General features: G+C 29.0%; 1 protein-coding gene across 1 annotated transcript; it reads right to left on the reverse strand.

Annotated features, from left to right (window-relative positions):
• Positions 1-14,821: 14,821 nt before the first annotated feature.
• On the reverse strand, positions 14,822-15,166 carry LOC104880402 (large ribosomal subunit protein uL13y-like). The gene has a single exon (XM_010656885.1). It carries the CDS (start codon positions 15,164-15,166, stop codon positions 14,822-14,824), a length of 345 nt encoding a protein of 114 aa, XP_010655187.1.
• Positions 15,167-15,668: the final 502 nt, after the last annotated feature.

Consider the following 15,668-nt stretch of genomic DNA (forward strand, 5'->3'; position numbering starts at 1 on the left):
TTTTTTTTTCTTTTACAATAGCTCCTAATTACTCAAAATTCAAAATTTTTGGTTGTTTATGCTATCCTTGGCTTAGACCATATACTACCAACAAACTAGACACTCAATCCAAACCATGTATCTTCCTTGGATACTCTTTAACTCAGAGTGCCTACTACTGCCTTGATCCATCCACTTCTAAAATATATGTCTCTATGCATGTTAGATTTGTTGAGTCTGTCTTTCCCTTCCGTCATCTCTCTGCTCCCTCCTCTTGTCTTCCATCAGATTTCATTTCTACTTGGATTCCACTACCACTTCGAATTCCCAACTTGCCTTTGGTACCACCACTCATTCCGTCATTTGCAATGGACGCTCAACAACAATCCCCTAGTGACGCTTCACCACCACCAGACCTGCCTGCCACATCATTGCCACCACCATCACATGAACCTTCACATACCAACAATCCCCACCACCCATCACCACATATAAGCCCACTCGAGCCTCAGCCACAACCCACCCACACCATGATTCCTAGAGCCAAAAACAATATTTGCAAACCCATCACCAAAATGAATCTTCACACTCAATTAACCAAAGGCGATGATCATGAACCAACCACCCTGACCCAAGCTCTCAAAGATCATAAATGGCGTCGAGCCATGTCTGAAGAGTATGATGTTGTAGTAAAGAATGACACATGGGCTCTAGTTCCACAGGATAACAATCAAAATTTGGTTGGTTGTAAGTGGATTTTTAGAACTAAACGCAAACCTGATGGTTCTGTTGACAAGTTCAAGGCCTGATTGATTGCAAAAGGCTTCCACCAACGTCCTGGAATAAACTACCAAGACATATTCAGTCTCGTTGTAAAACCGACTATTGTTTGCATTGTTCTTAGTATAGCAGTCAGTTGTGGTTAGTCCTTAAGGCAACTTGATGTAAATAATGACTTTCTTCAAGGACATCTATTAGAGAATGTATACATGTCACAACCACCGAGATTTGTTGATAATGACAACTCCACTTGTGTCTGCAAACTCAACAAAGCAATATATGGCCTGAAACAAGCCCCTTGGGCGTGGTACCATAAACTTAGAAAATTTCTTCTACAGTTTGGTTTTCAAAATTCATATGTTGATACATCACTCTTTGTCTTTCATGCTGATGGCCACACTATGTATCTCATTGTTTATGTTGATGATTTAATTCTCACAGGAGACAATGATACCAAAGTTAATCACTTCATTACCATTCTTGCTCAGCAATTTTCCATCAAAGACCTTGGTTTACTAACTTACTTTCTGGGTGTGGAAGTTGTCCCAAACAAACATGGCTTGTTACTCTCACAAAGGCGATATATTATGGATTTCCTCACTCAAACCAAGATGCAAGACGCCAAGACTGTTCTTACTCCCATACCAACCAGTCTGACTCTCATGTTCACCTCAGGTTCTTCTCTGTTTGATCCCATTGAGTATCGCCAGGTAGTTGGGACCCTCTAGTATTTACCAATAACAATACCAAACATCGCCTTTGCTATCAACAAATTGTCCCAATATATGCACTGCCCAACAACTCTTCATTGGTCATTTTTCAAACAACTACTACGTTACCTTGTTGGCACCGTTGATGATGGTTTACAACTCTATAAAGACTCTACTCTCAATTTGCATGCGTTCTCAGACACTTCTCTTAGTTTACAAGCCTTTTCTGATGCTAATTGGGCATGGGACAATGACACTTTTTGCTCAACCAGTGCTTACGTTGTCTATCTTGGTAAAAATCCGATCTCTTAGAGTTTTAAAAAACAAATCATCACTTGGGCTAAAATAATTTCCCCTAGTGATGTGTTTCCTCAAATAATTAAGACAAGGACTATCTTTTATCAGAAAAACAAAATATCAGCCACACAATCTAGTAGATGAGAAATAAAAGCAAATTCACATGGACCATCATGATCATATTTGGGAAATAAAAATTGATAATGTTCCTCACATAAAAACAAATTGAAGCCTAGCTAGCTTTAACCCCAAAACCCCCTGATATAAGGATGCAACCTCTTAACTTGTATTGGGTTTTTTTTTCTAGTTTGGAAAATTCTGTGACATGGGTTCCATGCGTGTATTTAGTTATCTACACTAAACACCACCCAGATAACAAATAGGGCATGCTATTCTAAGGGAATATAGATTGCAACTCCTAAAAGCATCAACAATCAACATTCTCTTCACATACTATTCAACATTCATTCAATGTGGCATTACAATGTAGAAACCACATCAAGAGGTCCTTGAGACTAAACTCTCGTTCCTCATGTTCCTTTGCAAGTGATACCTTAAAGTGTGTCAGGAGATGTAGCTCTACAAATTTGGTAAGTAATTGAAAAGTATAATGCTGCAAGCATATCCTGCCTATTTCATGGAGAAGAATTACCTCTACTCCTAGCACAAACACTTGATTTCCTCATTCTTCCAAAACATAAATTTATTTTCAATAAGTATACAATTTTTTGTCAGTTGGATAATTTTGATACCATTTCATGAATCTATTTTTCTGTGGCAACAAACACAACCTAAATAGAAATATGAATGCCAATGAATCATGTAAAATCATAGTACAACTATTAGAGAATTGACCATCAAAAGATATTTACCTACAAGAATTTGAAATTTTTTATACTAAGCATCTGATCACTTTCCAGATTGACAACTGATTACAATGTTGCAACAATTTCATTTAGTGTGGGTTAGGATTAGAATGAGGCATAGAAAATAATAATAATAATGCAGTCATTGAAGCAAAAATGATTACAAGTTCTTACCTTAGGTGCCTGGAAGCCCTTGGTTCCAACACAAGGGCCCTCCCTTTTTTGCTTTCCATCTCCTAGGAACAAATTAAACGTGATTGACCCTAGAAGAAAAGATAGATTTATCAACCCAAATCATCCAAGTTATTTAAGTAGTATACCTTTATTCTTTAATAATCCAGCACCAACAACAACAATTCTGGTTACATGGAGAGACATTGGAGAAATATAAACAAATTTCTTGTTCACCTTTTCCTCTTTTCCAGGAAAGGCAACAACCGTTTTTCTCTTAGGAGCTGGATCTCTTTATGATTCATGATTTGGATTCTTCATTGCTTCTTGTGCCAGACTGATAAGCTCATTCCTTCATAGGCATGGCAGGGGTTCCCTTAGCTTTTCTAACAAAGAAGTTCTAGAGTTAACTTGGAGCCTTTCATTGGGTACCAACTGTTTGTCTTCAAAGATTTAGTACTCTAAATCTTCATTCTTTTGGTAGGAGGTACAAATTTAGGGTGAGTTACTATCACCTGATTGAAGCTTAAGTTGTGTCTCTCCTTTGGTTTGCCTAAAAAATGTACAAAGTAGTTTATTAATTCACTTTTTTTACTCAAATGAAAGTAAAACCACAAAAATAAAAATAAAAAATGATAAATGATAAAGCAAATCACAATGATTAACACATACAACTCGCTCACAATGATAAAGCAAATCTCATGATTCAAAGTTTTTTGCAACCATAACTGAAAAATGAGAAATAATAAAATAAAAGAGCAGTGTATGACACATTTTACACTTCCTCATTTTCACTGTAAGTTTCTCCAAATGTTTACTTTGTCTATTGGGATCTTTAATCTTATCCAGCTTCTTGAAGCTATTTCTGAGCACAATTAGATATGGATATTAAGGACCAAACTCATTCAAATTCTGAAAATCAAATGATAAGCATCTAGTTAGCTATACCTCTAAGTTATATTAATCTGTAGCTCCAACAAGCAGCCCCAACGTCTTCATTTACTGCAATTAGGTCAGCACTAATGCCTTCTTTGCAAAAAAATACATATTTGATGCTTAATGCCATGGATATAACAATATAAAATATAACATTAAGATAAAAATGAAAAAATAAAAAATAAAAAATATACATCACAACTACAACATATGAAAATAGACAATCTCCATGGATATGACAACATTAAAAAAAAAACATTAAACATAAAGTCTTCCCAACATATTCATACATATAACCACATTAAGATTAAAAAAGAACATTAAAAAAAAAGTGTATCTTGGGTCCCAAAAATATCTCCAATACCAACTCCATCTCAAGAAAAGAACCTATAGCAAGAGTGATTCATCATCTTCATCCATGATTGTGAGTTTGACCATTGGGTTAACAAGCAAAGAATCACCCAATAAAAGTAAGAATAACAAGAAACAACTTTATTAAAAAATTCAACATAGTTGTTTCATAATATTGAAAATATTTTAGATTAACTACCTTCCATTTCATTTCCCAACCAACTTTGGGCACACATTAAGGCCTCCACAGTATTTGGATGGAGTCTACTACGATGTTTTGATACCATCCTACCACCCGTATTGAAGGTTGACTCTGATGCAACTGTAGATACTGGAATGACATAGATATCTTGAACAATCATTTGTAAAGTCGGATACTTAATACCATTTGTTTTCCACCAACTCAAAACATCAAAACCTGAAATCCTTGGCAAAACAGGTTCTTCTAAGTAATAGTCTAACTCCGATTTCGCATGACCTTCTCCACTGGTACTATGAACAAATAAGTCAAACTTCAAAAGAGGATCTTGTTCGTCATAGCTCAACTCAAAGAGATTTGAAACTAATGAAACACCATGAGATGAAGTTTGTTGACCCATCTTAGACTTTGATTGGTACTCAGAAAGCAAATCATAACATAGTTGACGAATTTTTCCAATCTCACTTGAAGCTTCAGACCCATACATTATTGGAAAATAAAATTCTAAAATCTTCATATTGTATCTTGGGTCCAATACAATTGCTATTGCCGTTACAATATGACATCCACTCCAATATTTGTCAAAATTTTCTAACATACTTTATGCCATTGTGCTTACAACTTCATTTGAGCAAATCAACTAATCATACAATGCTTCTTTAATCTCACACACTTTGATGAAAAAAGTATTCGCAGTGGGATAATTTTGCCTTGAGAACAACTTTGTTATATTATAAAATAATTTCAGGCTTTCACATATTTCTCTTGCTAAATTCCATTCTTCCTCTGATGGCATTGTGGTGTAGAGCTTTTCACGTTGCTTCAAACGCGGGAACACATCTTTATAAGTTATAGCTATTGATAACATCAAGTATTTAGAATTCCACTGTGTTTTACAATCAAGGCATAGCTTCTTATTGCATGGAAGGCGCAATTGGCGAGCTGCATCTTCAAACTTTTCCACTCTTGATGGTGTTGTTGACCAATATGCAACACTCTCACGAATTTTTTCAATTTCTATTCTGATGACATCTAAACCTTCCTTCACAATCAAGTTCAAGACATGTGTTGCACATCTCATATGAAAGATTTTTCCATTTAATAAAAGTGAACCACTTGAAGATAATTTCTCTAAGAGGATATCAATCATGCCATCATTACTTGAGCAATTATCCACGGTGATTGTAGATAGTTTCCTATCCATATTCCAATTCAATAAAAAATCCAATAACACATAAAAAAAAAAAAACTTATTTTGTATGTGGAGGAGGCACATAAACAAACCCACATTAAACAATATATAAAAACATATTATTAATATAAGTGATATCATTAAACGATAATAAAATAAAATAAAAAATGAAAACTTGAACAAATAACATATATAACCTTACAATATGATGTTATAGTAACCAAGACTCATCAATGTAATGCACAGTGATAGCCATGTAACATTTCTTTTTATTAGATGTCCACATATCAGTTGTGATAGCCATTCTAGTTTCAAGCTTTTCCAAGTAGCTACTCATTTTCCTTTTCTCAAACTCATAAATCTTCATTATGTCATCCTTAATTGTATTGCGGGAAACCATCTTAAACAAAGGTTGAAGGCTATTAACAAAATCTCTAAAGCTTGCATGGTCAACAATTGAAAGAGGGTATTCGTACAATATAATTGCACGTGCAAGCTTCTTTCTTGAGATATCTTGATCAAATGTGAAACCACCAATTTGCACTTTTCCATAGCCCTTTCTCTCTACTGCTAATAATTGTTGCTTAATATCAACATTTTTCGGTTTTATGCACCTATCTAAATGTACATGCAAATGTTTAGTCCCATTCTTACCATCGACCTTGAGTTTTGATTTACAATGCTTACAAATAACATAATCTTGTCCATTTACTATGACTTTCTCAAAATCATTCCAAACAATTGAAGTCAGCTTTCTTTTTTTACATGTTAATGATCCATCAGTAGTTGAAGTACTACCTGTAGCTGGATTAGAACCAGTACTTGGCATGAAATTTTTTTTTTCTCTTTCTGGTGTCATTTTGTTGAATCCTTAGGATATTTTGAAATAGTTTGAAACCAATTTAGCCACAATAAAATTCTATTTGTATGTTTCTAGAAACATGAATAATATGTTTCCAGAAGTTGTTTAGAAAAAAAAAAATTAGGGTTTTCATCTATGAAAAAACAACATGAAATTAAATCGTTCTCTTATAACAACTTGTTTATGCAAAAACATGAATGCCAATATTGAACCCTAAAATAATGAAATTATAATAACTTGTTTATGCAAAAACGTGAATACCAAAATTGATCCCTAAAATAATGAAAATCCCATAAATCATCATTTTTATTCTTATAAACCCCAAAAATGAGTTTATATGTGGATGAAATTGATTTGGACATGGTGAAAATTAATGGAAAAAACATGAACAATAAGAGCCAAAGATGAAAATTGATTCAACTGATATTTATGATATAATGCATATAAGACGAAGACCAAGAATGCATATAAATTACAAATCTATTGATAAACAATTGGAAAAACCTCAAACCCATAAACTAAAACCAAAAAATTTGAAAAACAAGCCAGATTTTTAACAAAGCTTCAAAAGTTAGGGTTTTCTTATTTAGAAGGAAGGGATCCACAAGAACTCTAATAATTTGTTGTCTACGAGACTAAAAATCTGGTTTTTAGGGTAGTTTGAACTGAGAAAACGAAGCCTTTCTTTCGAGAGAAAAAAAACCCAATAAATATAGGAAGAATAAATTATATATAAGGAGGAGATTTTGGGTATTTTGTAATATTTAAGGGTAAATTGGTAATTACATATTCGGGACGAGGTGGGTAACTACAAACCCATACTTGCCCAGAACCCGATTCAGGTTTCACAAAACTTTCCAATACCCACCCCATACCCGATTAATTCATCCCATACTCGTCCCAATAGGGACGGGTGACCCGATTGACTTGCGAAATTCCCATTCCTATCTACTACAATCATTCTGCCTCTAAATCCCTCACAAGAGGCAAATTGACTTTAGCAGAAATCAAGCGAAAGAGAAAGTGATGGAAGACAAGAGAGGAGAGGAGCAAGGTCAGTAATAGTTTTCTTGTTTGTTTTCTTTATTCAATTTTTTTTCTTTTTTCATTTTTTGGTTTGATGATGTTAATTGTTTTAATGATGTTGGATTAAAAAAAAAAGAAAAAAGAAAATTGTGAATCTTGTGTTTGAATGTTATATTGTGATATTTTCAATGTTTTGAATAGAAATTTTTAGTGATTTATAAAGAAAAAAACAAAAAAAATGTTCAGAAACAAAAAACAATTTTATATTCTCAAGAATGATTATAAATAAAACAAAAGTTATTTTTATAAAATATTTTAAAACATAAAAAAATAAAAATAAAATAACAACAATTTTTAGTAAAAGACTATCCAAACGAGTTAAAGAATCTCTTATTTGATTTTTCGTGAAAAAATTAGGGTCTTGTTTGATAATTGTTTTTTAAAACATTTTTCTTTTTAGAGCAAAAGAATATGTTTACCAACTAAATAGTTGTTTTATGTTTTCAAAGAACATCTTCTAGTTATTTTTAATTATTTTTTATAATTATTTTAGAAATAATTATAAAAACATATAGAATAATTTTAAAAATTATTAAAAGCAGTTTAATATTAAGAACCATCTTCCAAAAACTATTTTTAAAAATTGTTTTCGAAAACAAATACCAAACAAGAGGGGAGATCAAAGGTTGAATAAGATGATTTTATCCAAACATCATGATTACCATGAAAGACTACATGAGGAAACTTTTTTTTTTTTGTTCTTATATAATCAATGACCGGTGAAAATTAGACATTTTGTGTTGACTGTTACTAGGGTTTGATTTTCAATATTTTGAAGGAAGTTGTTAGTGATTTGAAAGGCTTTCTTGTGTCCTTGAAAGGGTTTTTTTTGTGTTCTTGAATGCCACAAGGAAGAAAATAGAGAGAAAGAATAATATAAAAAAAATTTATAAAAGTTTTTTTTTTATTTTAATTTTTTTCTACGAGAAAAGTTAAATTCATTTTTTCCCCTAAATATAATTTGTTGGAAAAGTAATGTTTTAATTTATTTTTTATTTTTATATGTACTTTTAAAACATAATCAACGGAGTCCTTAAGTTGGAGGTTTTTTTTTTTTTTTTTCTAAAACAATTCTATACATTTATATCAAATTTTAAAGGGTTAATTTTATCCACTTCCTCCAATTTTTTGCCATTAGGGGGTGTTTGATATACAAGAATAAGGAATGAAAATGAATATTTTGTTTTCATTCCTATTTTTTGGTGAATGACAATGAATTTGGTGATTTTATTTCTAGTATTTGAATGAACCTAAGAATTCAATATTAGAATGATTATCATTCAGTAATAATATAAATGAGAATGAAAATAAGATAAGTTAACAATAATACCCTTACAAATAGTTTAAAATATATTTTTTTAAATTTTCATTTAAAATAAATAAATTTTGAGAGTTTTTTTATTACTAAATAGTAAGACCGGAAAAAATAGTCTTGTTACGGAATAGGCACCAAGCCTTAATGAATGAAATCTAATGGTAAAATAGTAATTTAAGACTATTTTATATTTTTCGTGGTATTTAAATTCTATCGGAATCATTTTTTATTTCATTCTTACTTTCATAAAATTTATCCAAATATGAAAATGAAAAAGGAAAGGAATGGTATGTGTATTCTCACTCCTCGTTGCCACGTGCCAAACACCCCATAAATACATGTAATTTTCATTAATTCGAAATTTCATCAAATACCTTTATATCCTTTTTATTTGTTATTTTAATTTATTTTATCTCTAACTCAAAATAAGGAGATATCTAATGAAATTTTTAGTCAAATCAAATGTATTTGGCTAAATCTTAAGAGGAGTGGAGTGAAATTAATGTAAATTTAAATAGTAAATGGGAGAAAAATTAGATTAATAATAAAAAAACAAAAATAAATTTATGTATCTTTCCATAAAAATTAAAAACAAATACATGATATAATTATAATTTATTTTAGGCCATGGTTCCAATTCCACTAATATTTGAGAGAATAAGGATGAAAATATTCCTAATTACGGATATATAGGTACTTCAATTTTATGGATATATCGGTTCTATGGATATATTCGATATATGGGACGTAAAAATTAATAAAATTTTTGAAAATATTAAAAAAAAATCTAAAAAATTATAGAAGAAGTAAAAATAGATATTTTAAAGTTATATATATATATATAATTTGTCATATTTGATAATAATATCCTCTACAAAAAATATAAATTTTATAAATGTACATTTATTATTAAGCTTCATTATAGATTATTTTACAATATTATTATGGTAATATGTCTAATTTTAAAATATATTTAATATTAAAATTATGATCTATTTTAATTTAAATATATTTAATTATATTAAATAAATAATAATATATGTATAATTTTTTTAATATTTATATTTATTATATTTAATAAATATATAGATTATATAAAAAAAAAAAAAAACCAATTTTCGGTTATAACATGAAAAAAGAAAAAAAGAAAAAAGGGGTAAAATATGGTAAAATATCCGGAAATATCGTTTGAATACATTGATAACATTGAATCATATTAATATTTTAAATTTTATTAAATGAAATATGGTCATTGATAAAAATACATAAAAGGCAAAATACTATGATTATATTTGTAGGACAACAAGATTCTTCTCCTGGACTAATGTCCTAAATTTTGGGAGATTACCATATTTTAAAGAAAAGTGATAAGAAGTTATCTGGAGAAGATTTATTTAGGCTATGTTTGGCTCCTAGAAAGTTTGAGGGAAAATGTGAAAGAAAGAAAATAGAGAGAAAAAAAATTTAAAGAAAAGAAAAAATCATTTTAAAATTAATAAATTATTTTTATTTTCTACTTCAAATTCATTTTTCTTATTTAACTCTTCTATATAAAAAATCAAACATAGCCTTTTAAAGAAAATGGGAGGTATCCTTTTTTTTAAGGCTATGTTTGGTTCTAAAAAATTTGAGGGAAAGAAATAGGAAAAGTGGAAAGAAAGAGAAAGTGAAGAAAAATAAAAAATAAATTTAAACTTAATAATTTTTTAGATATTAATTTAAACTCATTACACCTGCTTTAACCCTTCAATATAAAGATGAAATAATTTGAAATTTTATAAATTTTTAATTAATTTTAATTACATTTGATTTTATTTGGTGTTTTTCATAGGACAATTAAACATGAGAAAATCAAATCATTTTTCTTATCATTTTTTTCTTTAGTATTTTTTGTGAACCAAATATAACCTAAATATATTTTTTCTTAATTTTAATTTTTTTTAGTCTTCAAACACAACAATATATATATATATATATATATATATATATATATATATATATGTATTAGCTACATGTACTTTCTATATATGGTTGAATTTATTCATAAACTTTAAAATTATTAATTTTTTATATATAAGAAAATAAAACATTTTTTTTTGTTAATGTTAATATTAACAAATTCAATATTTCAATAACATATATATATATATATATATATATATATATATGTTTGAATATTTTTTATTTTTTTAGTTTAATAATCTAAAGAAAATTTGTAACGACCTCCTCTTAATCATATAGATATTGTCCGTTCTAGGAACGAATAGCGTTAGGAACTTTTTCTCTTATCCGATGTGGGATATCATAGACACCTCCCCATGCAAACACAATGTCTCGTTGTGTCCCATGGATTAAGGGACCAAACAAACAAACCCTCACATCGGGTTTGGGGATCGACTCTGATACCATTTGTAATTATTTGCACCCAACCTTGTAGATATTGTTCACTCTGGACCCAAAGGGGCCCTTATGGCTTTAAAACACGTCTACATGATTAAGAACTTATACTTATATAACACCAGAAACTTTCTCCCTTATCCGATGTGGGATATCACAAACACCCCCATGCAATACAATGTCCTTGTTGTATCCTATGGGATTATGAGGTCAAACTGATAAACACCCCTTATGGGGCTAAATAAACCCCCACATCGAGGTTGAGGATTGACTCTGATACAAACTAAGCCAAACTCATCTATATGGTTCAGAGAAGCTTTTACTTATATAGTACCGAAAACTTTTTCCCCTATCCGATATGAGATATCATAAAATTTATAAATTTTTGTCATTTCATTTCTTATATTTTTATCTGTATTTTCATTTAAGCATGATTTAATTATTTATGATAATTTAACTATTTTTAAAAATTAAATTAATAAAATGGATCAATAGATTGGTTCTTTAAAAAAATATCAACCTTACAAGAACAACTAGATTCTTCTCCTATAAATTTGTAATAATCTCCCAAATTTGAATATTATTACGTTCTTTAGACTTTATTTGGTTCTTGGAAAGTATTAAAGAAAGAAAAGGAAAATGATTTTTGTCATGTTTGCTTTTAACATAAAAAATATGAAAGAAAGTTAAATATATTTAAAATTAGTTAGAAATCTATACTTTTTTTTTAATTATTTAATCTTTATATAGAAGATGAAAATAATTGAAATGAGTTTAAAGTAACATATAAAATAATTTATTAATTTTAAATCAATTTTATTTTTCTTCACTTCTTTCTTTTGACTTTTATTTTCTATTTTTCCCCCCTCATATTTTCCACGTGAAAAATCTCGGTTATATGTTTGATGTTTGGTTATTTTGGTTTATCCTAATATCTCTTGGTATTAAATTGGGTTATTAATTCAACTCCTAATTCATAATATTTAAAAATACACCTATTCACGGAATTACATGGACAACAGTTTTTCAAAGTAGATGGAAATATATTTTTTTTTTAAAGAAAAAAACTCACTAAGTGATTAACAATCCATTGATTATATTTTCTAAAAATAAGTTTTGACAACATTTTCTAAAATCAAATTTTACTATCAAGAATAAAATTTTATTTTATGAGTTTACATATAAAAATAATTTTCTCACGAAATTATGCATTTGTATAATATAAATTTTTTAAAAGTACATCAATATTTTCAATTATTTCTTGAATTACTTTACAAAAAACATTTTTGGATTTTTTTAAAAATAAACCATATTAAATAAAAAATTTCGTATTCATTTGAATGAACTTATTGTTTTTTTTATTTTATGATTTTTGGAGATTTAAAATAGAAAATCTTTAAAAAAAAAATTCCTAAAAAGACTCTCATTTATCTCTTATATCATTTTACAATGAAAAATATATAAAATTAATATAATAAAAATTATTTAAAAAATTATATGAATTGAAAGTCAAATTGTTCTACTTTCTTGTGTAGAAAATGATAAATAAATTTGAAAAGTGTGGACCCCGTATTTTGGCTCATGCGCTTCCATTCGATGGCGAACTCGATTTTTATTTTGAAAATGATTTTATTTATTAAAAAAAATGACTTGGAGTCGCCACTTATTTTTGTTTTATTTTTAAAAGGGTAAACAAAATAAGAAAGAAAACCCTAAGTGTGACTCCTTATTTTGGAAAAGGTGGTCTGTGAAAAACCGGATCGGACTCGGGGGTCACGTTACTTATTGGAAAGTTACGGTAAAAACCGTAGCACCCCTCTAAGTCCCTAAAGTCAGGTCTCTACTAATAAAATGAAGCTGACGTGACAATCAATAGGAAAATCAATGGATATTCAAATCGATCATGCACATATGAGAATCAAAACATGCATAAAGAATGACCAGAATGGGAGTGGATGCGTACTTGGGCCATGAATGAGCAATGCGCTATCATAAAAATGAGGTTAGTGTACAATAAAGAGCACAAAACATATCACATGCATCACCAAACAAAAATTAAAACTATTCTAGGGAAAACTGGATTTTTGAAATTTATTTGAAAATTGGATTTTTAGGAATTAAATGTAAGAATGAGAATTTTAGAAATTAAATTTGAAAGAAATTGGAATTTTGAAGATTATTTGAGAGTTTGGGATTTTAAAAAAATTAAATTACAAAAATTGGGACTTTGGAAATTAAATTTTGAAAGAAATCAGAATTGAAAATTATTTGAGAAGTAGAAACTATAAAAATTGAATTATAAAAATTGGAAATCTTGGAAATCATTCGAATGCGGAATTTTTAGAAATGAATGAATAAAATGATAATAATAAATGAGTAAGTGAATAAATGCGAGAATTGGAATGTTCGAAATTGAAAATTAAGTTCGGAGATAGGAAAATTGGAATTGCAAAAAACTAAATTTGGAAATCGGAATTTTGAAGAATTATTTAAAGATGAAATTTTAAATAAATGAATGAAATAATAATAATGACGAAATAATAATGATTAAATAAATAATTGCGAAAGTTAGAATTTTAGAAATTGAAAATTAAACTTAGGGATTGGAAATTTAAAGAATTATTTAGAGATGAAATTTTAAATAAACGAACAAATGAATAAATAAATGAATAAAATAACGAAAATAATAACTATTGGATAAATAATTGCAAAAGTTAGAATTTTAGAAATTGGAAATTGAATTTAGAGATTGGAAATTCAAAGGATTATTTAGAGATGAGATTTTAAATATATGAATAAGTGAATAAGTAAATGAATGGAATAATAATAATAACGAAAATAATCATTAAACAAATGAATGTGAATAGTGGAATTTTTTAGATTGGAAATTAGATTTAAAAGTCAGATTTTTGAAGAATTGTTTAAAGATGGAATTTTTTTTTATAAAATAAATAAATAAATAAATGGAATAATAATAATAACAATAACGAAAAATAATAATTAAACGAATGAACGTAGATAGTGAAATTTTTGAGATTGAAAATTAAATTTGGAAAATGGAATTTTGAAATATTGAACTTTAATGATTGGAATTTTTAAAGGAAATAAACAAATAAATAAATAAAATAATGATAATAATAACGGAAATAATATTTAAACGAATGATCGTGAATAGAGGAATTTTTGAGATTGAAAATCAAATTTGGAAATTAGATTTTTGAAGAATTGAACTTTAATGATTGTAATTTTTAAAAGAAATAAATAAATAAATATGAAATAATAATAATAATAACGAAAATAATATTTAAATAAATGAACGTGAATAGTGGAATTTTTGAAGTTGGAAATTAAATTTAGAAGAAATTGGAGCTTCGGAAATTATATTAAAATCTTGAATCTTGAAAATTAACTCTGGAAATCGAGAATTTAAAAAAAAATCATTCCAAAATAGAAACTTTAAAAACTAGATTTAAGAAAAGAATTTTGGGAAATTAAACTTTGAAAATAAGATTTTGAAAGTTAAATTTGAAATTTTTTTTAAAAAAATGGAGGATTAAACCTTGATATTGAGTATGAAGAATTTGTATAAATAAATAAATATATAAATAAATAATACACTCCAATGCGTGCATGCATGAAAATGAATAAATAAAAGGAGCGAGTGAGCTTTGGAAATGGGCTTAGGAGGGTGGCCATGCAAAATGAGGCCATCCAACAGTTTCATAATGGTTCCATCCCACCTCTGATGGAAACCTGCCCAACAAGCAGTACTTGTGCCCAGCTTGAAGTCTCAAGACCTTAGGAGCATTGGAAATAATCATCCCCTTTATTTGAGTTTTGGATGGCTTCTCCAAGACAAAGTCTTGGATCTGCAGATTACCAGCACCTAGACGGCTCGTTTTCACTGCTTTGCTTGAAAATTCAAAGCCACCAAAAAATGGCACTACAGCGAAGCAAACAGGATAAGCTCTGGACATCTGATGCAAAAGAGCAACATACATGTTTTCCCCACCAGCATTTCTCATGGCTTCATCCTTCCATTGCACCTCAAATTAACCTTTCCCATTTCTTACTACTTCTAGATTTGGAAGGTTTTCCTTAAAAAAAAAAAAAAAACAAGTACAGGAGTCTGTAGCTGTTTTTTTTTTTTTTTTTTTTTTTAAGTATGAGCGGAGCAAACGCAACCTAGTCCGCAAATGTTCGGACTCCACATCACGAATAGCTCTAATGGCAACACTTTGACGTTCAACTTCTTAGTCAATCAATGAGTCTTTTCTCTTATCAAGTTGGGGTTCCTTCACATTAGCATCATTTATGTTGCTCTGAGATGATGCGGCATACTATTTTACAGTCTTCTTAACCCTTCGTTTTGCCATTTAAAATGACAAATGTTGCATCATGAAATCCTAACTTGGACTGCTAATGTTAGATTGAATTTCCCTTTGTAATAGAGACATGCAATGAAAAGACATCCACTGATGAGCCTTAGCTTAATACGTTTCTAGAAGAACTGGTCTAATGTCGCCG

Source organism: Vitis vinifera, chromosome 9 (assembly GCF_030704535.1).
Source record: "Vitis vinifera cultivar Pinot Noir 40024 chromosome 9, ASM3070453v1".
Lineage (NCBI taxonomy): Eukaryota > Viridiplantae > Streptophyta > Magnoliopsida > Vitales > Vitaceae > Vitis > Vitis vinifera.

What these genes read in the sequence shown, in the direction of transcription:
- LOC104880402 (XM_010656885.1), bottom strand. Translation starts at nt 15,166, where the DNA reads ATGAGAAATGCTGGTGGGGAAAACATGTATGTTGCTCTTTTGCATCAG.